This window comes from Melospiza melodia, chromosome 22 (assembly GCF_035770615.1).
Source record: "Melospiza melodia melodia isolate bMelMel2 chromosome 22, bMelMel2.pri, whole genome shotgun sequence".
NCBI lineage: Eukaryota > Metazoa > Chordata > Aves > Passeriformes > Passerellidae > Melospiza > Melospiza melodia.
Genome location: NC_086215.1, coordinates 5,040,867 through 5,064,640, shown reverse-complemented (window position 1 = coordinate 5,064,640; position 23,774 = coordinate 5,040,867). Strand labels below are relative to the sequence as shown.

Below are 23,774 nucleotides of genomic sequence, written 5' to 3'. Positions count from 1 at the left end.
TAAATTTATCTTCTTTCCCACCATGCTGGCAGCACAAAGCTGAAAGGGAACATAAATTTATTCTTATACATGAAAATCAAACTGTGGGATCCTTTCCCTGTGTGCCCAGCAGAACTGGCTAAAGAGTTATTTCCACCATTAAGGAAAGGCTGGAAAAGGGCTAAAAAAAGCTTTATTTCCAAGACATAAGTTCACTTTCCCTTGCCAAGAAATCAAAAGACCTGGAAAGAGGCAGATTTTGTTGGTCAGTTTGGGGTTTTTGTCAGGCACAGAGTGCAGGTGAGAGAGGCTGTGGGCTGAGGACTCTGGGGACGATGGTTTTGTGCCTCTTTGCTGTGATGAAAAGCCTTTGTTTGGACAGGAAAGGGTCACTCTCAGTGTGTGCTGAGCACTTCAGCACCAGCCCTTGGTGGTTATCTCCCTTCTCAGGATTTCATCTTGTCAGGAGCTGTTTGCTGGCCTCTCAAAAGGAGCTCAGTGCCCACTCTGCACTGGCTCTTTGTCTCTCCTGGTTCCTTTGCAAGGACAGCCTCTTTTGGGCCTGCTGAATCCTCCTAAATAGCTTCTCTGTGCTGTGGGACAAAGGTCCATGCCAAGAAAGATATAAAGGTAGCTTGTGATCTGCAGGCAGCCCATTCCTCTTGGCCAGAGCCAGTGTAATGCATATTTTCCCTTTGCTTGTGGCTTGTACTTCCCTCCTGTATTGCTTGTAGCGCCGTAATTCAGGGCTGACTCCCGATGAATGCTGCACACTGTGGGCCACAAGGCACTGCAGAACAGGATACATATGAAGGGAAAGTTCTCAGATCATTTTTCTTACTGAAGGATTTTGGCCATGTAAACAGTTTCCAGGAAAAAAAGGAAAACAAAACAAAAAACCCTCTGGCATTTCCCATGGTGAGGGCTCCTTATGAATGTCCTATCTATTTTTCCAGTTTGGTGGCCAAGTGGAGTGTTTAGAGGAGGATATACCACCTACAAGCCAGGGAATTTATATTTCCACTGCCAAGTGTTAATTATGATGTCGACTTAGCCACTTTACAGGTTAGCAAGTCAATCACAGGGAGCCAGCACTCCAAGTGCTGCAGCTCCAGGCTTGATGGAAGGCCTGCAGCACCCAGAGAGTGCCATTCTCAAACACATCAGCATTATTTGTTCCTTTATTTGTCATTCTCTGGCTGTTATCTCATATATTGTTTATTTGCCTTAGCAAGAGCAAAATAAATTGCAAGGATAACAAAACCCACAGGGAAAGACACCAGAGAATTGGAGAAAAATCTGCAACTTACCCAAATGCAGGGGTCCAGCTCATTCTCTTACATCGACTGAAGGTCCATTCATTGGGATTTGCCAGGGTTGCTGTCAGAAACAAGGGAATTCAGTTTATTGCCACCAGCCATGTGGCAGGGATGCCTTTTTGGTTGTTCTGATCCCTGATCTTGAACAATTCCAGGGATGGGGACTTCCCCAGCCTCTCTGTGTTATTTATGGGCCTAAATATCCTGTAATCCTGTACCCTAATATTCCAGTAATAAACAGAACAAATTTAACTAAAAATTTAACTAAAATTTAACTAAAAATTGAATTTAATTAAATTTTAAACTAAATTTGAATTTAATTAAAAATTGAATTAATTAATTTAACTAAAATTAAATTAATTAACTAAAAATTGAGTTTTAGTGTCAAGCTCCACCTGGGAGAGAGTTTTCCTGCTGGCAGGAGCAATATTGAATTCCCTTTGGTGTGGGGTGTTGGATGTCCATGGAACACCCATTGCCTTAATGATATCTTTGTGCTGAGGGTGCCTTGGGCTGCTCCAGTTTGCTCTGTGCTCATATAGGTCATGGAGCAGCACAGGGCCAAACCCAGGCTGCCAGAGGGGAAATTAAAACCCACGGAGCATTTTCCATGCCCTTCTTTGCCTGCTTTGTCCCCTCCAGCCTGCCCTGCTGAGGGGATGGATGGGTTTCTCCTGGGCAGACTTCAGGGGCTGCCAGCCAAATTCTCATGTGACACAATGGCATTGATTTCACTGGGGATCTGGCGCTGGATAATTGAGCTCCGTGTCCCTCCTTTCACCATGCCACAGCTCAAATTGCTGCCAGCCAAGGCTTCAGCACGGGCAGGGCTCAAGTCACTGTGGGTTAAGGGAACAAGGTCAGAGCTGGTGGAGGTCTCTCAAGCCTCCCATTAATGTGGCAGTGTCCAATTTGTTGACATTTGGGGCAGCAGTGCAGATTTTTGTCCGAGTTCAGTCATTAATCACTGCTCAGGGCTATGTTTATGGCTGTAATTTCCATCACATTACATAAGTGCCTCTGCTTTACATCAGAGCACTGCAAAACTTCCCCAGACTGGACTTTTCAGAAGCAGCCTCCTCTCTTTTTCCAAACGCCTCGCACTCAATTTGTCTCATATCTTGTGCGTCTCATTTATATTTCATTTTGCCTTGCCAAGCCATGGTTGATTTCATTCCATCCTCTCTTCACGAAGCGTTTTGCTCTGCTCTGAGTTTGCTACCCTTCCCTGGCTTGCCAAAGATGCAAATTCTTGATGCTACCACATGTGACAGAACTAGGCCAGGCAGATCTGCAGCCCGGGGGCGATTACTGGAAGTCAGATTTCAAGGAACTCCTTCTGTGGTCCTGTGAGTTAGAAAAATGTGCACATTCCTGTGTGTTTGAGGTGCTAGTACCAAGGACAGAGGAGCTCCAGCAGGGAGGAAAAGCTGCCCAGGGAAACTTGTAATTGGTTTAAAAGCAAGGAGCTGCCTGGTGAAGGGTTACCCATCTGTTCCCTCAGCTTCTTTTAAAACCATGCCTGAAGTCTGCTAATGACAGGAATGATAATTCTGGTCCTCAGGAACGGTAGCAGGCTTTTATGGCTGAGTCCTGAGTCATTTTTAGTGCTTGAATAAGTATATGGTTAAATCAAAGTAAAATTATAAAGCACATGCAAATATTCATAATGGATTCTGAAAGTACCCTGCTGCCTGCTGACCAATATCATCTGCAGCAATCCATACAATTAAATACTTTCCATTATTCCAGACCAATATAAATGTAAATTGTTCATGCTCTTACTTACAGCAAAGCTGTTAAAAGAGAAGAATTCCACCTCTCTCGCTTCTGTACGTGACATTCCTTCAGCTAAAATGATTTTAAATATGGAAAAGTGTGGGGTTGGGTGTGTGGAGCAGAATTTTGGCTCATCTCTTTTTCCTGACCTCCAGGAGAAATTTGAAAAACAGCTTCCTCAGAGGTGCTGTACAGAGCAGTGCTGTCTCAGTGCTTATTCACTGTGTATTTGTTTAATGTGTCAGTATTTTATGGTTCTTATAAATGATCCTTATTTCTATTGCACAGATTTCACCAATACTTTTGGTTAATATATTAATTTGGCATCTGGTTTTTTATATCAGACCAGCTATTCCTCCACCTATTGTTATTACATTTGTGAAGAGTATTGATGGCTTATTTGCTACCTCTCATTATCAGTAAAAAAGATGATGTTTCATACCTAAATCATGAACTTGTGAGACAAATCACACTGGCCAAGTTCCCATCTCCAGGACTTGGCTGCTCCTTTGTTCTCAGCAACTCCTGCTTGGCACGAAGGGAGTGGGAAGAAAATTCAGAAGTCTTGAATTTCTGCTCTTCCCATCCCATCCCAAAACCACCTAGAACTTTGTGAAAAAGGGCTCTGGAAAATTTATAGGTGGTTTTGGAAGCAAGAGTGTGGAGAAGGGCCTGGAAATGGAGCAGAGCTGTGTGTGTGGAAGGAACACGAGTTGCCGTGATTCATGCGAGCGAGCACACCAACCCCATGCTCTCAAAATGCATCAGCAAAGCCCTCAAAGTATTTCAAAGCGAAGCCTCCAGAAAATAATGAGCTCCTGACAAAGTGTAACTTGGCAGAGAAACTTTCCAAAGACAAGTTTAGAAAACTGTAGATCTTTTCCAGCCCCGCGTCTTTGCTGCGAGCGGGGAAAAGCCAAGAGCCCAAGCAAATGCTTTTGCTATTAGCAAAGGCTTTATTAAAAGGTACAGGACGTACTTGAGAGGCAGCAGTGGTTTCTGCTGGAGGTTATGCACAGGAGCTGCTTTTGCTGTGAAAGGTTTTTTTTTTTTTTAATATTGGAAAAGGCACTAATTGAGGTTTCTGTGTCTGTGGCAGCTCTGCCATGGCCTGCATTCAATTCTCTGTTCAGCAGTTCTGGGATGGGTAAAAGTCATTCCCCAGACTTCCAGCCATCAGAGAGGGATGGGTAAAAGTCACTCCTGTGCTGGAAATGCAAACAGGGGGATCAGGCAGAAACCAGGTGTTTCTGCAACCCTGGTTTTGAAAATACTCAGCTCGTAACTTCATATGAAGGAAAAGGAAGTTGCAGACCACTCTCCTTTTATAAATGTGGCCTTGATGTGCTTCTGGCTTATTTACCCAGCTATAAAATTAGTAGTATACACATTTCATAGAACAATGTAGGATTAACTAATTCTTTATATTTGTAAATCAGTCTTAGAGTGGAAAACACTTTCAGCAGAAGTGCCAAGAATTGCTGCTCTGAACTCAAACCCACACGCAAAGGTATGAGAAAGATATTCCCTTTTCAGTATCTGCACTTAGAATATGTGTCTGCCCATGGTGATTAAAACCCAGGCAGAAGGAAGGTGTGATCCATCCACTCTGCTTTGCACGAGTCCCTTGGATGTGACCCATTTCCACAGCTCTGCTTCTGTTTTTAGAACAGCACCAGTTATTCTGAATCCATTGTTGCCTTTGCTGCTCCCATCTCTGTTTGCCCTGCTGTTTCTAACCCACAGATTTTGTCCAGGCTGTATCTGCCGTGGGCTTTTTCTTCCCCCTCTGACAGGTACAGCAAGGACAGAGGTTTCTTTGCAGATGTGAGAAAAAAGTATTTAGCAGATGGCTTTTTTTCCCCTCTCTCTTGAGTTTGTCGTAAATTGCTCCACTTGGCTGATGGCTGTGCCCCCTGCCAGGAGCCTGAATGCAGCTCCAGAGCACCCCACTGCCCTGCTTCTTTTGTGTCTCTTTTCTGAGCTCCCGTTTCCAGAATTGATGCTCAAGTGTTGGAACCCTTAACAAAAAAAACCAAGCTGCAAGGGCAGACTGAATTCCCTCTTAACTTGTGCCTCATCCCAGTCCCTGTGAGTTAGACCAGCTGGGTTTGGTGTGAGTTCTCCCGTGGTTACCTCTTGTAATGCTGCTTCTCTTTTTTTTTTTTTTTTTTTTTTTTTTTTTTTTTTTTTTTTTTTTTACTTTTTATGCAACGCATTTGAGTGATCTGCTCTATAAAATAACCAGGCTGTTTCTTGTGGCTGCTGTAAAATTCCTTCTGTGGTCAGAGTTGGATGAAGGATTCCCCTGCACTTCCCATGCACAGGGGTGAATCACTTGGGTTGTGTAACAGCAGCAAACATTGGCACACCAAGGTGCAGGAGGATCGTGCACATGTGTGGGAATGATCCCTCAGATCCCATAAAATTTCCAGAGATGAAAGGACCTCCAGTTGATGTAAGAGAATGAACTGGACACGTTCATTTTGGGTCAGTTGCAGATTTTTCTCAAATTCTCTGGTGTCTTTCCCTGTGGGTTTTGGTAACCTTACAATTTATTTCCATGGATTCATCTTCTCATTCTGGTAATTGGCCTGGCACAACCTCTTGGCTTCAGAGTAAGGCTGCAGTTTTCTATTATTACCCCAAAATTTCAGGCAGTCCTGTGGCTCTGTGCGTTTGTGCTGCACATCTGGTCAGACTTTCTTCTACAGAGAAAAAGATTTCAGAGAAAGAAAGAGAAAAAAAAAAAAAAAAAAAAAGAGAAAAAGAAAAATTTCAAACAATGAAAGAATGGCTTGGTTTGAAATGGACTTTAAAACTCATCTCATCCCACCCCTGCCATGGCAGGGACACCTCCCACTGTCCCAGGTGCTCCCAGCCCTGCCCAGCCTGGCCTTGGGCACTGCCAGGGATCCAGGGGCAGCCACAGCTGCTCTGGGCACCCTGTGCCAGGGCCTGCCCACCCTGCCAGGGAACAATTCCCAATATCCCATCTAAACATTCTCTCTCTTTCAGTTTGAAGCCATTCCCTCTTGTCCTGGCACTCCAAGCCCTTGAAAATTGACTCTCTCCATCTTACCTCTTGGCCCCTCCAGGCCCTGCCAGGCCACCCTGAGGTCCCCCCAAAGCTTCTCCTCTCCAGGTGCACAATCCCAGCTGTCCCAGCCTCTCCTCCCAGCAGAGCTGCTCCATCCCCTGATCCCCCTGGAGCCTCCTCTGGATCTCTGCAGCAGCTCCAGCTCCTCCCTGTGCTGGGCCAGGGCTGGGGCAGCTCTGCTGATTTCCCTTTCTCTCCCACATTGCAGGGATAACTCTCCAGCTCTTTGCTTTCTAATGATGTATTTTCTGACAATTTTACAGCACTCCTCAGGAAGATGTTTAATTATGGAAATGAGGATTTAACAGCACCTTTCCTGTGAGGTCCTTGGAATACTCAATTCACAGGGACACACCTTGCCCCTGTGAGGTTTTACCAGAGGTTAAACAGAGGCACAGCAGATGATTTATGAAATCATTTCAGAGCAGGATGCCTGAATTTCAGGCCTCAGTCCTAACCATGGGACCACACCTTTAACTCCAAGGTTCTGGGCACTTTCTGGGATCTCTGCTGAGAGCTCAAGGTGTTGTGGCAATTCCATGGGTCCATTTCTCTTGTTATGGAAAAGACCTGAGGATGGCAGACCCTCAGTCAGGAAGATTTTATCTCAACCCTTATTGCTGAGATGTAGTTTTTCCAAGCCTGGGGAATCCATTCATTGGGAGACTTGTTCATTCCCACTCTGCAAAGACACCTTAATTCTGTTCCTCACCTTTCCACTAAACTCTGATTCCTTGGCTGCCCTATTGATTCACCTCCAACTTTATCACATTTTAGATTTCCCCATCATTCAGCAAACTCCTTGGTAAACCAATCTAGCAATTTGTATTCCAAGATTCCATAAAGGAGATTTTATATTCTCCAGAAAGGTCAGAGCACCACAAACCAAGGCTCTGTGGTAAAGCACAGGTGAGCTCTGTGCCCCCTTTCCTGTCCATCACCTTCCACAGGACAAATCCAGAAGGAATTTGCTCCTTTCCTTATCCTGCATGAGGACCAGGATGAAAATCACACCCACACATGTGCCACTGTTGGGAATGTTAGCTGAAATATATTCTAAAAAATAAGATTACTCCAAATGAGTATTTGTTTGGTTTTTCCAGCTCAGCATTCAGAGTTTCACCTCCTCACATCCTAAAGGGAACAGATCTAATTTGTAAGAAAAGCCCTTTGCTTTTTATAGATGCAGCTTTTTCATTTCCTGGGCTTTGCACCTCTAAGAATGAGCAACATAAACCCTGAGTGAGACATTACTTCAGCCAACCTACTCCAGGCTGCATTATTCCCTTGTACTCATTCAGCAGCATCTTTTTTGCATGGTTTTATCCTTTTTTATGCTTCCAACAAAACCAGGATTTTTAAAAACATAGTACACAGACACATTTTTAGCTGCAGTGCCAAGGGGTCGAATCCACCAGCTGGTCTAACATGTTGTGAAGGCAAAGGGGAAGAGGAGCTGTCTAAGACACCAGAGCAGCACCATCAAATCCCAAACCTGAGAAATCTCAGTGTCTGTCTCCTCTGCTGCCCCTCCCTCCCTCCCCAGCTCTGCTCTCTTCTCTTTCCCCACTTTCCCAAGCTGTTTGTTTTACATCCCCAGCCAAGCTGACTCCCAGCCAAACATCCTGGGGGCAGGAGAATGTTATTTATCCCTAGTTACAACCCTTGGGTGGATAACAAGCAGAATTAGTCTGGGGAAAAGGAGAATCCCTGTGCTTGGAGATGGTAACAAGCTGAAGGTAATTGGGCAGAGCAGGCAGCAATAAGGAGCCCTCTGGCTCCTGGACCAGTATATTTGAAGTATTTTGCTGCCTGAAAGTTCAGTTTGGTGTTTGAAGATGCACTGACATGTTTTACTCCCCGATGGGCACAACTCTGAGCTTTTAGAGGTGGGAGTGAACATGAAATTAATTCTCTTTTTTCTGTCCTGGGGTGCAGGAAAGCACGAGCACTGTGGTTCACTTTGATAAATTTTCACTTAGTAATTGAAGGCCGGGTTGCTCCAGCTTTTATTAGAAAAAGGAGCAGGAATCCTTTGAAGAAATGATTGAGGTTGGTATCCTTTCCAATAGGCCATTTGGTTCAAAGCAAGCCATTACTGGTTTCAAACATTTACAAAAAAAGATTTGTCAGGGAATTTTTTTTCTCAAGAATGGGAACTCCTGAAATGCTGCTGACTCCCCCTTAGCTTCCTTCTTGCTGAGTCTTCAGAATCAAATGAAAAATGGCACCTTTCAATGACCAAATATGTGTTGTGAAAAACTTTCAAGCAGTGGTACCTGTTAATTTATCATCACTTGGCTCCAGTTCTTTTATAGAGGCAACTTTTACACTTTTTTTTTTCTGGACATCCAATGGAGAGGTCAATGGAGGGAAATACTGAATGAAATTATACAAAATGAGAGGAACAAAGAGAAATATTTCTCTAAAATAGGGAACCACTTCTTCTAATATAGGGAACCACTGATGCCACCAAATAACTGATTTGAAATACTGTCATTCTAATAAGCACAGTAGATATAATTTATAAATATTTAAATATCCTTGAGTGCTTACCAGTGCAAACCAGACGAGTTTTTCTTCAAGTTAAATAAAAATTGGAGTCCAGTTTCAGTTTACCTCCTCCAAAATGGATCAAAAGCCCAGTTTGGTGAAGGGTTCACTGCTGCAGAAGGTGGGTGCTGGGTCACTCCACAGGGAGAGGTGTGGGATGGTTTCTGCTCTTTGGGTGCTGCATTGTGACCCTCCCAGGTGGCATTTGCCTCATGGATGGGTGCAACTGGTGTCTGCCACAGGGCTGGCTCTGTAGAAACCTTGAGAATAGATGAAGATCTTTGTTCTGTCATCTCAGAACAAGGAATCAGTGCCTTATCCCACTTTCCCATCTTATTCCTCTCTGCTTTTCCTGTCAGGCAAAAAAAAAAAAAATTAAAAAACCAACCAAATTCAATTTATTTATTCACTTCTCAATTCTGCCTGAGCCTGTTTTTTAAAGACCCTTCTTTTGTGAGTTTAATCAGATGCTTGATAAGAGCAAAAGCGTTGCTAACTAACACGGGCCACAAAGCAGCCCCTTCAGGGAACACATGACCTCATCCCCAGGATTACTCCAGCACAGCAATTCAGCCTCCAGCACACCCAAAATAAACCTTTGCAAGGAAATGCTTCATCCACCTCCCCTTGGCCAGGCATATGCTTTGCCAATGTCCTCCTCAGTGGCTGGGACGAAACCCGTATGGAAATTCAGGTTCTGTGCTCCCCAGCAGCCTGCCCTGCTGGCTGGAGCTGCCTTTGGGCTGCTGCCCTGCAGGAGCAGCCAGCCCTGGCACAGGGATGCACTCATGGAGCTGGATTTCCCTCCCAGCTCCCTTTGTGTGCTGGGGTTTTGTTGGATGCTCGGAGCCCTGGCAGCCGGGGGCGGCTCTGTGGGGTCACACACGGCGCTCCCCAAACTCCCCCTCTGCCAAGAGGTGGCACAAATCCCTCCCTGACGGATTGGAAGTGACACCATTGTGGCGTCTTGGAGCTCTCAAGGCCTTTAGCACCCAATATTGGACGGCACCAATATGCCAAGGGTATCAAGGATACCATCCCTGCTGATGGATTTCCAGCAGCTTTGGGATCTCAGTCTGGGCTCAAGACTGAGCTCCTGTTGCCCCTGTGATGAAGAGGAGGATGTGGGGAGCAGCTCCCCACCCCAGCACACTTCTGCGAGACAAGGTCTCCAAGGAAATGCAGGAAGGACTCCTGCAGTTCCTGAAGTAAAATAAACTAAAAGACAATATCCTCTTTATGCCTTGGGAAGGCTGAGCTAGAACAGAGACTTGACAGAGCTAAAGAATAAAGCAGGGATTTATTAAAATGCCTCAATGTGTAGCCATGATATTTTCTGAAAAATCCTTTCCTTAGGATTTTTCCTCCTAAGAAGCTAAGAGGCCTCAGGACCGAATTGTAAACATTGATTATCTGCTGCTGTGGAATGCAACAGGTGCATCTGGGATTGCTCTCATGTGGTTGTTTCTAATTAATGGCCAATCACAGCCCAGCTGTCCAGACTGTCTCAGTCAGTCACAAGCATTTGTTATCATTCCTTTTCTATTCCTTGCTAGCCTTGTGATGAAATCCTTTCTTCTATTCTTTTAGTATAGTTTTAATATAATAGATATGATAAAATAATAAATCAAGCCTTCTGAAACATGGAGTCAACATTCTCGTCTCTTCCCTCATTCCAAGACCCCTGTGAACACCATCACATCAATGGATCCACCTTGGGCAGCACAAGAGCCCAGCCAGGGCTGCACCCAAGATGAACCAAAATGGCCCCAAAATGCACGGCCGGGCACGGGGTCTGTCCCTGTGATCAGTTCTGCTCCATTTGCACCTTGCAGTTCATTGTCCCATTCCAGCTCTAGCCCAGGCAGTCCCACCCTGCTTGTTTTTCTCTCTCCAGCCCACGGTGTTTGTGCTCCTGGGCTGAGATTTGGGTCATTTGTCCTTGGTGCCCAGCTGGAGCAGGAATTGTTTTGTCTCCCTGCTCTGTGCACAGAGCTCAGCATCCCCTGATGTGAAGCTCAGACCCACACACTAAAGCAGCACAGAATGTGAAAAATAGAAAAGCTGAAACCTGAGGCATCACTGTCAAGTCCCAAGCTGGAGACCTGCTTTAAGCCCCATTATCCCTAGTCAGGAACTCATAACCATGCTGGAAGGCAGCACATCTGTGGCTCACACTGAGATGTATCATTTATTTGTTTCTAATTATGCACATTTAGCAGCAAATTACATGAAAGATTAAACACCACATTACGAGTGCGGTCTGATTAATTCTGCACCATGCTTTTAAGTCACTCAGCAATTACCTTCACTCATTTTTAACACAGATAATTTTATTAAATCTGGTGGTACCAAAAATGAGTTAAGAGCTTTGGATTCCTGTTTTTAGTGTGGTCTCTTCCCAAGGCTGGCTGCCTATATATAATTATTACATAATGCCACGTTGGATGCTTCTCATTTAAACAACAGCTGAAATAGCTGCAAGGCTCTGACACGAGCCAAGGCAAGCTGGATATCATAGGGTTCAGCAGATGCCACTTCCTTGGCTCTGCTCCTGTAAATGCGAATTCTTCATCGTGCTTGGGATACCTGTTGGAGAGAGATGTTGCAAAGCCTCATGGATTGAGTTTATTCTACAAATAATTGGCCTGAAGAGTAAGTACTGCCCTAAACACCACAGTGATGGTGTCAGAGCAGCTCTGCTCCTGCCAGGCTGTGCCATTTCCAAAGGTCTCCTTTGTCCTTTTCACCATCAATCTTGTGCCCATCTGTGACCTATTTATGTCAGAATTCAGGACATCCCTCTGGCTGTTCTGGATTGCCAGAACCCCTGCCAGGGGGCTCAGAGACCTTGGCACAAAGCCCAAGACCCCTGTGACTTTGATTATGACCCATGGAAAAAATGGCCAACCTTATATGAGGATCTGTAAGGCACGAAAGTCTAAGTAGAATAATAATTTGTTTGTCACAGGGTGAAAAATGGATTTTTGGGGGTTTTTAGAATGGGGGTTCAGGGGACAAGATGGAGGAATCTGGGCATGTCCAGCATTTCTCCTTCTTCTTCTTGGCCTCCACCTTCTGCTGTGATGTTGGCACTTTTAGATTGGTTTAGAGTAGAAGCTCACTGTCTAACATAAGTGATAGGTATTGGGAAGTTATGGTAAATATTGTACACATAATTTTTAGTATAAAAAGCTAACACTTCCTCTGGGGGCAGGCAGAGTGCCTCTGTCTGACCTGCTGAGCAGACTTTAGCAGACCAGAGAAAGAATTTTATTGATAAGAAACAATGAACAACCATGAGAATGAGAATTAAAGAGTTCTGAGTCCATCTTCGACAGCCGGGCCGGGAAAAGAGACTTTCTAACACATCTCGGGGTCATCCTGACCAGCAGAAGCCCCAGGATATTTAGAGGGTGGCTGTGATAAACTTTATAAACCTGTAGGCACTTTTCTCCTCTTATTTAACACCCTTGGGGCTACCTCTAATCCAGGTGATATATTAAAAGAATTAAGAATTCTAGCATGAAGAGCATGATAGAGTTTGTGCAGAAAAATTGAGAGCAGAGGAAGTCTTTTCATAGGGGTAAACTGAAGAATCTTTCCAGAGCAGTTGGAAATATAGAATTCGGAAGTTTGGTTGTTTGTACTTTGTTTAGACTTATTAGAAATCAGGGTGAGAAGTGACTGGGCTGAAATGGCAGAGCTGAGGGATGGTCTCAGCTCTCCCATGTCCCAGCTCGGTGCCATTCCCACATTCCTGGCTCTCCTCTGAGCTCTTGTGCCTTGCTCCTGATGGAATAGAAATAGCAATGGTATGTTCAGGCAGCATTTCTTTGCTCTTCTCATCATCAGCCAGGTAATTCCTAAGAAACATAAATCAGCAAAGCCTGTAGGACCCAGAAACTGGAAGGCACCTCTTGATTGCTGGGTTCCATATCCTGTTATTGCATCCCATAATCTGTTTTTCACTTCTCTTTGATTATTGCATGTTTTCAGCAGTCATTTTCTCCCAGCTGTATCTCTACTTTTCATTTAATTCATGAGATTTGCCCAAAATACTCAATATTTCATTGATCAAAAGTGTCATTGATACTGGAATAAGACCACCTCCAATCCCTGAATTTTTACTCTGCTTTGAAAAACAGCCAAACTCATTGTTTAGTTTGGAAAATTCTGTTCTCTCTCTGAGATCCTGACCAAGGATAGATCTGGAGAGATTTTCCATGGCTAAGAGGACAAAACTTCTGAAACAAAAGTCGTTTATAATGGAATAATCATGGTAATTGGTCACTGTACAACAGAAGGTTTAGTCTCTCATGGGTCTCCTTTTATGCTTATCATTCAGAATTTACCAGAGCTCTTTCACATTTTATAGGTGTTGGCTTCATTGGATTATTTCTCCTTCCTCTTTGTGGCACTGTCATGTTGATGGCTTTGAAATATGAGCCTTTGTTAAATTCTAAATTGTACACAAAGCAATTAATTAAAATTCCTTCCAAAACAGCCCTGGCAAAGCCCTGGCAGTGCTGCTTTCCAGCCAAGGTGGAATGGGTGGAGGCTAAAATGCATCCAAGTTGTTTATTTCACGATGGTGTGCAGTAGGATCTGTGAAACAGAGACCCTACAGCTTCCCCAAAACTGGAACATCATCTAAGAGCTGTATCCAAAGGTGAAAACTGAGCTGGGGTGAAGAGTTCAGGCTTAGCTCAGTGATATCTAATGCAGGATCTCAGGGGCAGTGCAGGGCAAAAAGTACCCATGTGTCACAGACATCTTTTATGAAAAATCTTTTCTTTAAGATTTTTCCTCTTGAGAAGCTGAGATGCCTCAAGAACAAAATGTAAACAATGATTATCTGCTGCTGTGGAATGCAACAGGTGCATCTGGGATTGGTCTCATGTTGGTTGTTTCTAATTAATGGGCAATCACAGTCAGCTGGCTCAGACAGAGAGCCCAAGCCACAAACCTTTATTATCATTCCTTTCTATTCTTAACTAGCCTTCTGATAAAACCTTTCTTCTATTCTTTTAGTATAGTTTTAATGTAATATATATCATAAAATAATAAATCAGCCTTCTGAAACATGGAGTCAGATCCTCGTCTCTTCCCTCATCCAAGAAGCCCTGTGAACATGGTCACACCCATGAATTGTTTTAATTGTTTAAATGCAGTTCTTTGAAAGAGTCTGAGGTATAAATGTGATCACAGGACCTCTCATAGGGTTTAAGATAATCTAAAATTCCTGTTGTTTTCATGACCAATTCCAGTGGCATGGGCAAAGCCCTTGGAATGGATGATGGATGCATTGAAAACTGTCATGTGTGACAGCTCAGGAGTGAATCCTAAATTAACTGTGCAGAGCAGCTACCATCTCTGCACTCAGAATGTTCTGGGTTTTGTCTGTCCTCAGTCCCAGAGCCGCACTGCCCTGAAATGTGCAGTGCCAGCACCAGATGGGACACAGGTGGCATCCAGAGCCCTGAGCTGTGGCTGCTCACCCACATCAAACACAAACTGCTGGTTTGTCCTGGAATGAGAAGGATTCAAGTCACAAAGGCAGGCACATCCAGAGGAAAATATGCTTTTATAAGCCATAAATGCCTTCTGGGAGGTGTTTGAACCACTGTGGTGGGACTCAGCAAAGCTGCATCAGCTTCCTCTGGCTTGCAGTGGGTAAAATACCTCAGCAAAAAGAGCAGAGGCTCCTGGGGAGCTTGGGATTCTCAGTGCCAGCCTCTCCATGTCCCAGTTTTCTGTATTTAAAAAGTGGAGGAGTGTGCTTTGTTTATCCATTATAATTCCAAAAGCTTTCAAAGAGGCTCTCTGCCTTCCTCCAGCACATGTGGATGCCATGAGGTTCCTATTGTGAGGCTGTGGACATCACTGAGTCCCTTCTGTGACAGAAAAAGTGGATTTGTGTCACTTGTGTCCCTACACTTCAACTCCTCTCATTGAACAACTTTTCAATCTTCCTTCCAGTTGTTTCCTCTCTGCCCCTTTTTCCATGGAGTTTTTCCAGAGGATGTTTTCTTGATTTTTCCCTCTTTTTCACTCTCATTGCACTCCCACAACCATTTTGGTTAATGATTATCTCCCTTTGTCATTTCCAGGAAAAGCTTTAGTCTGAAAATATGGTGAAATAGGTGAGGTGGCAAAGGCTTTTTATTCAGGGCTTTCACATTTTGCTATTTATTAAAGGGAGGTCACCAAGCCTGGATCTATAATTTCGTGTGGGTTTCCCAGATGTGGGACTTCTTATCCAGAAAACTGTAGAGCATTTCAGGGTGCTTATTCTTTGTGACCTGACCATGGAGGTAGAAGTGAAGCTGTTTGACTATAAATTCAAGGTAAGTTCTCAACCTGGAACCTGGATGGATTCCTGCTTATCACTCTGCACTTTATCTGTTAGAGAAAAAGGCAATCAGCTTCTTCCTGGCCCCTTTGAAAGTTATGACCCTCTTTTCACCTCTTGTGCAGCTGATTTAAGACTTTGAAGAAAATTCCTGAATTATGAAAATTTCCCTTTGGAGCTTCATACCCTCAGGGCCTGCTCATATCTGTGGGGTCTAATTGGGGTTGAAACAATTGCCACACTTCCCTGCACACATATTCTCTGGGAGCCTCGGGGAACACAGTGGATTTTCTGAATTACTCTAAATTCAGCTGCCTTACAATTCCTCTCCTTAGAATGTAAATGTGTAAATAAAGAAGAGGTGGGTGGGGAAAAAAGAAGGCGACAATTTGTCTTTGATCATTTCAGCTGAAAAGATTCAGGCCTGATGCCTTAGGACTGTTATGAATTTCTGCTCTCCACTGTGATTTAATGGAGTTTGACCTGCACTGAGTATCCCTGCTGATTCCTCCACCCTGTTGGAATTGGGAATGGAAAGAAAATTATTTTCTGCCGTTATGAGTGTGTGGAACCAGCAGTGAAAGATGATGAAGTCAGAGCCGTTCATGTTTTGGCCTGACACGTCAAAACTTCCAGGTCCCCCCAGCCCCTTGCTTTGAGAACATTTCAATTTACTTCAGATTTAATCTAGTTTTTCTGGAGAAGATCCCCAGAGCCTCAGGAGTCACAGGCTCTTGGTAAAACCAGCCCAGCACTCTGGTTTTGAGGGGTTGCACCTTTTGAGGCCTTGCCTTGTGAAAATGCCCTCTGGTCTCAATTTATGAGTCCTGTGGAACAGCACTGCTGGCATTCCTTGCACAAAATGCCCCAGTTGCCCATGCAGGCAGACAGGGGATGGTATCAATATCCCCAGGAGATGATAACTCTTTTCTGTCTTGGTGGCAGTAGATGAGGAGGGGGCAGTGATAACTCCACACGTGCCCTGCTGGGCACTCCAGGCTGCAGGGAGCACACAGCTCACACCTTGGAGGAAACCCTGGAAACTTGAATTTCCTGCAGTTAACAGATCACAGAGAGCTGTTTTGGGGTTAGCAATTTACAAACCTCAAAATGCTCCTTGCTGTGTTCCCTGGAGAAGGCTTTGGCTCTTCTCCAGCTGAGCCTTCCTCCCTGTCACAACCCAGCCTGCTGCTATTTTACCCAGATTTTAACAAGATGTGCTTGAATCCAGTATGGTGCTGACAATATTTGATCCCCTCCTGCTGAAATGTAGGAAGTATCTGCTTAGACACGAATTATTTCCTTTATTTTCCCCCCCTCTCTTTTTTCCCGGCCATTTTCATGTCTAATTTCCAAGTCATGACATGTAGAAGGTGTCTGAGCAAATCTAATCAGCCTTCTGCCTTCGTTAGGAAGGACAGCTGAGATGGAGTTTTTAACACCTCCATTCCTTCCTTGCTGCAATCTGTTTTGATTAAAATTGCACGGGGCTCTCATCTGCATATTTATCATTCCACATACCCACAAATCATCTCACAATTCTGCCACTCCTGAACGTTCAGGAGAGACTGGAGTGCTACACCAGGACTTTAAAGTATGCAGACATTAATTTAGTTTCTCACACCTGCTGCTTTCCAGCAAATATGGCTTTGGGGAAGGGAAATATTCATGCATTACCTTTGCTTAGTATTCCCCAGGAGTCAGGATTCCTGGGGGTTTTATTCAAGATTGATTGAAAATTTCCTATTAAGAAACAAATTTCTAATTAAATGGAAAGGTCCTGGAAAAGTTCTAATGCTGGGAGGGGGTAAGGGGAAGGGGGGATGTCTAAACAAAGAAATAACCCTTTTTAATAACATTTTTTCAGCTTTTTACAGCCAGACTGTGACATGCTTTCAAATCTTCAGATGAAAGGGCTGCAGTGGAAATGAAAATTATTCCTTCCCTTTGTGCTATTGACAGTCCACCTTACCTCCACCACATATTATTAAGTGTATCACCAGGCAGTGATGAAGTTTTTAAGGAGAGTTTTCTAGAAATAGCCCTTTTCTGCTCTTTGGTTAAAATCTAACTTCTAAAGTTAATGTTCATGTAAGAAAATTCTTACCTGAATCTCCTTTTGCCTCTCGTACTGCAGAGATGCTACGATTTGCTTCTCAATTCATAATCTCTATTTTTAAACCAGATATTTAAGATGTGTCAAAGGCCTCAACACATTTTTTTTCTTATTTAAATTGAGGTTCTGCCTCAGGGAGCAGGAGATAACTCTTGCCCAAGGAGGGTGGAGAGGTGTCTGTGACCAGATGGGGAGAAAGCTCTAGATTTTTTGTCCTGCATGACAAGCAGAACATTTTGCATATCACCCACATCATCAAGTCCAGTATTTTTGTAGTCAGGGTGGCAGGAAGATCTGAGGGCACAGCTCATTAGGATAATAGGTGTTCCTTATTAGACAAAATATTTGTAAAACTAGACACACTGTGGGTCATACAAACCTCTCAAAGTACCTGAGAGATGTCAGACATCACCCAGCTCCTCTTACAGACCACAAGGCCAAACTCATGCTGGGAAGGGTCATTTTCTGCCAACCCTTGCTGCAAGACTTTTTAGGTGCCCCTAAATAATCCAGCAGCTGATGTCTACAAAAAAATATCAAGATGATTTCTCCAAGAGGCAGGTTTAAAATACAATCTACAAGAGCTGCTCTGAAGGGAAGAGGAGGGAAAATGAAGGGACAGCAGAGCCTGGCAGTGATTGTGGCTTCATTTCTCTCCTGCTCCTGGGTGGTCGGTTGTGGTCAGAGCTGTTGTTTGGATGTGTCTGAGGAGCTGGGGAGAAGGATGTCCTCTTTGTTCTCCCAGCCAAAACCATGGCTGATGTATAAAGAGCTGGAGGAAGGTGTCTTGTTTTGGAGATGTCAGATGCAGGAGAGGAGCTCAGCTAACCACGCTGGGCCCGTGGCAGATGGGATGGGAAATACCTGATGGGGATGGATTAGCTCAGACATCACACCAGGGGCCAAAGCAAAGGGGTCAGAGAGCAGGCAAGAAATGCTGCTCCTAGACCACCACGATGCTTCTCCAGAAACTTCAAAACGATGTCAGCCCAGACATGTTAATTCTTCCAGTTTCATCTGTGAGCTGAGAGGTTTGGCTGCCTCTAATGCAGCAAGTGTCCTCTCAGAGTCCTGGGGTTCTTGTGGCTTTCACCAGTAGTGAAGGTGACAGTGACAGTGGCTCTTGCCAGAGCAGGTTTGTCATTTTCCAGGCATATTAAAGAAATTACAGTTTGTGCCATGATTAAGTGATTTGTCAGCAGAAAAAAAGTGCAACTTCCTTGGTTTGGGCAAGGCCCATATTCCTGTGGGTTGGGATTTCCAGAAGCCATAAGGAAATGGATGCTCAACTTTCACTAAAATTCAGCGAGAATGAGATGCAGAGCTGCCTCCAGTTTGTTCCATTTTCCATTAGTGATCCATCTGTCAAGCAGCCTGTCCCTTTAGTGACTACTTGAGGGTCAGGCATCAGTTTTAGCTGTATGATCTTGTCCTGGGGCAAAAAGTGCATTGCAGCACATAGAATTGCATGAGAAGCACTTTGCAAAGCCAAAGTGGGAGTGCTAGAGACTAAAATCCCACTTTAAATAGAGTCCTGAGCACATTTCATGAAGTGGCAACCCAGTTTAGGGATTGAGTCAGAAATGAGACCTGGACCATGTCTGTCTCTGTTATTCTTTATTAATAACTTTGTGATCTCTTTTGGTGGAGGCAGGGCTTGCAGAAATATTTGAGCAAATGGGGTAAGTGTTAGAAATGCCTTAAAGCTGAATGGTTTTCCATAAGGAAAAAACCTTCCCTGCTGCTTGTTTACTTCTGATTTATTCCCCAGTAAAAAGGGGTGAAGTTTGCCCATTCCCTACTAAACCCACTAAACTCCAGTGAAGTGTCTGATGTGTTATTGTCATTCCCTCACAAAAGCAGCTGGCATAGCATGGGAAAAACAATCCCATCACTTTGGGGGAATCAGAAGGGTGGAAGAGGCTGGTCTCTCATCTGACAAATAAATTAGCATCAAAACCATGATGTTTAGAGAATAAATTGCTGTTTCCTCCATTACTGGCATTTCATAGCTTGCAACCACTGAAAGCACAGTCACTGATCTAACCATTAAAGCAAGCTCTTCTGGGAGAGGGAAGGAAAACAAATGCTGAGATGACATTTATTAGGTGTGCTTGTTCAGGCAGTCCATTACTGCTCTGGCTCCTCACTCTACGTGCTGAGGGGCTGATCCTGCATGGAAGTCAATGGATGTCTTTGCACTCCCCTGGCTCACTCCACTGAAAAGGAACAGGCACAGACTGAGGATGAAGAGGAAACAGGGGAGCTAATTGAAAGGAATGAGTTTCAGGAGGAGCTGTAGAGCCCAGCCAGTGCTTGTAACTGTACACGAGTTATTGCGCTATAGCTAAGGAAAGATCAGGCAGTGGGAAATGCTGCCTGATGGAAAGGGATATTGGCTGCTAAAAAGGCATTTTTACACATGTAGTTTTATTGCTGTCTCTCTTGTTGGAGTCTGCTTCTCTTGTGTCTCACTACTTTTATACTATAAAATCCTTGTGGTACAAGCACTGACACCAGAACCTTCCACCTGTAGAGAGTTCCACTTATCTTCATGTTCTTGATAAATCATCACATAGTGGAACTTGCTATGGAGCTACAAGCCCTGGCGTTCAGATTCCACAGCAATCTTGGAGTTAAAACCTCTAGAAAAGGGATGGAATGATCTTGGTGGTGTTGATGCACTTTTGACAATGTCTCAAGTTTCTTACATGGTTCAAACTTGAGCAGCCTTCCGGCAGTGGAGGGATGAACGAAATACAGAATTTAACATTGGTTAAATCATAACAGAACACATATTTATTTTATCTACCTCTGTTTTCAGTTGAGCTGAGACTCAGCAGGCATCTTTGCCCCAGTCTTCTGCTTGAGGCAGTTAAATCTTCTACAACACACTGTATTTGCTCTAACTTGGAAATAACAGCAGCTTTCTTCATGTCTGGTGGGATTTCCTCCAGAATCACACTGAGATCCTGGAAAACTACTGCTATTATACATCAGAGCAAGCTCAGGAGCTTGGGTGAAGTGTGATGGTCCTGTGATAGAAATTCAACATTCTGATGTAAAATAAAAAACCTAAAATAGTTGAAGTACTAAAACACTGGAACGTACTTGCAGGTGTTTAATACTAGACAAAAAATAACAAGTGGAAGCAAAACACAAAAGAAAGGTAAAGAACAAAAGAAATAAGCATTTAAATAATTATTACTGTACTGTGCATTATCAATTTGAATTAGATCTGGAGTTTAGCTGTGTAAAACCTAAAGGTGTTGTAGAGCCAAATGTGTTGTTCTCTGCAGATGCAGCACACAAGCAGTGTCACACCTTTGCTGGGTGGTGTAGCCATTGTTAATCCCTTACACTGTTCCTTCTTCTTCTAGGGAACAAAAACACCAGGAAAGAAAAGGATCTCCAGCTTGGTTTGTTCTGTTAATCCCTTACACTGTTTTCTTCTTTTAGGGAACAAACACACCAGGAAAGAAAAGGATCTCCAGCTTGGTTTGCGCTGGCTCTCCAATTTCTGCTGCAGATTACAAAGGCCAAGCAGAACTAAAATTCCCTCAGCCTCAAAAGGAAACCGGGCACCACAATGGGACTCCCCAGCCGGGTCTTGGCCTGTGCCATCCTCGCTTTGCTGTCCCAGCACGTCACTGGTGGACTCATCAAGAGAATTATCCGGCAGAAGAGGGAGACTGGGCTGAACGTGACCTTGCCAGAGGATAACCAGCCTGTGGTTTTCAACCATGTCTACAACATTAAGCTGCCCGTTGGCTCCCTCTGCTCCGTGGACCTGGACTCGGCAAGCGGCGACGCCGACCTGAAGGCAGAAATTGAGCCCGTCAAGAACTACGAGGAGCACACGGTGAACGAGGGCAACCAGATTGTCTTCACACACAGGATTAACATTCCCCGGCGGGCCTGTGGCTGTGCAGCTGCCCCAGACATTAAGGATCTGCTGAGCAGACTGGAGGAGCTGGAGGGGCTGGTCTCCTCCCTGCGGGAGCAGTGTGCCAGCGGGGCTGGATGCTGTCCCAATTCCCAGGCAGCAGAAGGTAAGGCAGGCTGGGGAGCTTCTCTTGGGGGAAATTCTTGTGCTGGGTGTAGATGTTGTTTAGAGTGATACTCCAATCTCTTTCAAGAATAAGCACAAGTCAACCCCTTAAATTTGAAATGTAATCAAAACTGGGAACGTGTTTGGCCAGCGTGCAAGGTACATTCATTCACAGTTCCACGGCTTTATGGATCTGTGGGTCAAAAGGTGGCCTGGGACCCTTTGTAGATGTGGCACTGAGCATGGACAGCACTTGGACATGGTAAATCCGCGTCGGAGTTAAAATTAAAACTCACAGTCCAAGCTCTTGGCTCCACTTTTTGTCCCCTTGAGGAAGCTGCCAATGTAACCATTTTCGCTTCCAAGTTTTCTTTAGTAGAGACCAATAAAAATACACCAGGACATAAGGCAATAGAAAAGCACAAATAGTTATAGAAGAGGGAAAAATGTGTCTGTCTGGTTGATTTTTAAATTGAGGGAAGGAGTTGGTCATATAAGAGAAGAAATACAAGTCTTCTTCAGAATTAAGAAGCTTTGAGCTCAGAGCAGCCTCCTGGTTGCTGATACAGCTGATGACACAATGTGCTGCCTGACTTTTGTGTTCTGGGGTGAATGGATGAATGATGTTCTATTTTGCATGCCCTAATGAAGCAGTCAGGAAAGCTTCTCAGTCAGTGGGAGAGGATTTTGAGAAGGGAGGAGGAATCCAGCATGCTCAATTACCAAGTCGCTGGCAGGGGATCTTCCCTGGTATTAGAGCAAATTAAAGCTTTCCTGGTTAAGTAAATCTAGGTGGAGAAAGAGAGATTCTCATTTAAAAACTTTAAAAACTGATATCCTGTAGGGAACTAGAAAATCAGAGCCTTTTGGGTCATAAGTGCCACGGTGGCCTACGGCATTCTAGTGCCATGGGGATTAATGAACTTTGGGCTCGTTGGTACAGGTCGCCTGGACACCACACCCTACTGCAGCGGGCACGGCAACTACAGCATCGACATCTGCGGCTGCGTCTGCGAGCCCGGCTGGAAGGGCCCCAACTGCAGCCAGCCCTCGTGTCCCAACGACTGCAACGACCAGGGCAAGTGCGTGGACGGGCTGTGCGTGTGCTTCGAGGGCTACACGGGCCCAGACTGCAGCCAGGAGCTCTGCCCCCAGGGCTGCGGCGCCCACGGGCGCTGCGTGGGCGGGCAGTGCCTGTGCCACGAGGGTTTTGTGGGCGATGACTGCAGCGTGCCCCTGTGCCCCCACAACTGCCACGGCCGCGGGCGCTGTGTGGACAGCGAGTGTGTGTGTGATGAGGGATACACTGGTGAGGACTGCAGCGAGCTCATCTGCCCCAACGACTGCTTCGACCGCGGGCGCTGCGTGAACGGCACCTGCTTCTGCGAGGAGGGCTTCACCGGCGAGGACTGCGGCGAGCTCACCTGCCCCAACGACTGCCACGGCAACGGGCGCTGCGAGAACGGGCTGTGCGTGTGCCACGAGGGCTTTGTGGGTGACGACTGCAGCGAGAGGAGGTGCCCCAACGACTGCCACAACCGCGGGCGCTGCGTGGGCGGGCGCTGCGTGTGCCACGAGGGGTACCTGGGCGAGGACTGCGCGGAGCTGCGGTGCCCCAACGACTGCCACAACCGCGGGCGCTGCGTGGGCGGGCGCTGCGTGTGCCACGAGGGGTTCATCGGGGAGGACTGCGGGGAGCTGCGGTGCCCCAACGACTGCCACAACCGCGGGCGCTGTGAGAACGGGCAGTGCGTGTGCCATGAGGGCTTCACCGGGGATGACTGCGGCCAGCTGCGGTGTCCCAACGACTGCCACAGCCGTGGGCTGTGCGTCAACGGGCAGTGCGTGTGCGATGAGGGGTACATGGGCGAGGATTGCGGGGAGCTGCGCTGCCCCAATGACTGCCACAACCGCGGGCGCTGCGTGGAGGGGCGCTGTGAGTGTGATAATGGCTTCACGGGGGAAGACTGTGGTGAGCTCTCCTGCCCCAACGACTGCCACGGGCGTGGGCGCTGCATCAACGGGCGCTGCGTGTGCGATGAGGGCTTCATGGGCGAGGACTGCCGGGAGCGTTCCTGCCCCAACGACTGCAACAACGCGGGGCGCTGCGTGGACGGGCGCTGTGTCTGTGAGGATGGCTACATCGGGGATGATTGCTCTGATGGTAGGTGCAGTGTCCCTCTGAACTGCTCCCCTTGGGCCAGCCAACAGCCTTGGATGCTTCTTTGAAGTTTTCCATAGAGCTGGGCCTTGTTGCTTTTCCAACATAGTCCAAACAGCAGGATCGGGGATGCGGCAGCACTAGTAGCTCTTGGCATCCTGAAATATCAGGGATAAGTAGTGTAGCGGTTTCTGGTGGCTTTTGGTGGTCACCAATACAACAGGCTGCTGATGGTGTTGCAATGCCTTTGTCACCTCCATTTCTGCTCCCACCACAATGTCATTGGTGCTGTAGACAGCACTAGCTGGGATTTGTCACCATGAGCCTCCAGGTTCTCACAGTACCTCTTGATGCCAGGAAA

At 45.6% G+C, this 23,774-nt stretch overlaps 1 protein-coding gene across 4 annotated transcripts in view; it reads left to right on the top strand.

Moving 5' to 3' along the window:
* TNC (tenascin C) overlaps window positions 1–23,774 on the top strand; it is an 80,387-nt gene that overhangs the window by 5,498 nt on the left and 51,115 nt on the right. For all 4 annotated transcript variants that reach the window (XM_063174533.1, XM_063174529.1, XM_063174531.1 and 1 more), the window contains exons 2-3: window positions 20,661–21,253; window positions 22,196–23,416. In XM_063174533.1, the coding sequence (XP_063030603.1) occupies window positions 20,791–21,253; window positions 22,196–23,416 (1,684 nt within the window). In that variant the 5' untranslated portion in view covers window positions 20,661–20,790. The remainder of the gene's footprint in view (window positions 1–20,660; window positions 21,254–22,195; window positions 23,417–23,774) is intronic.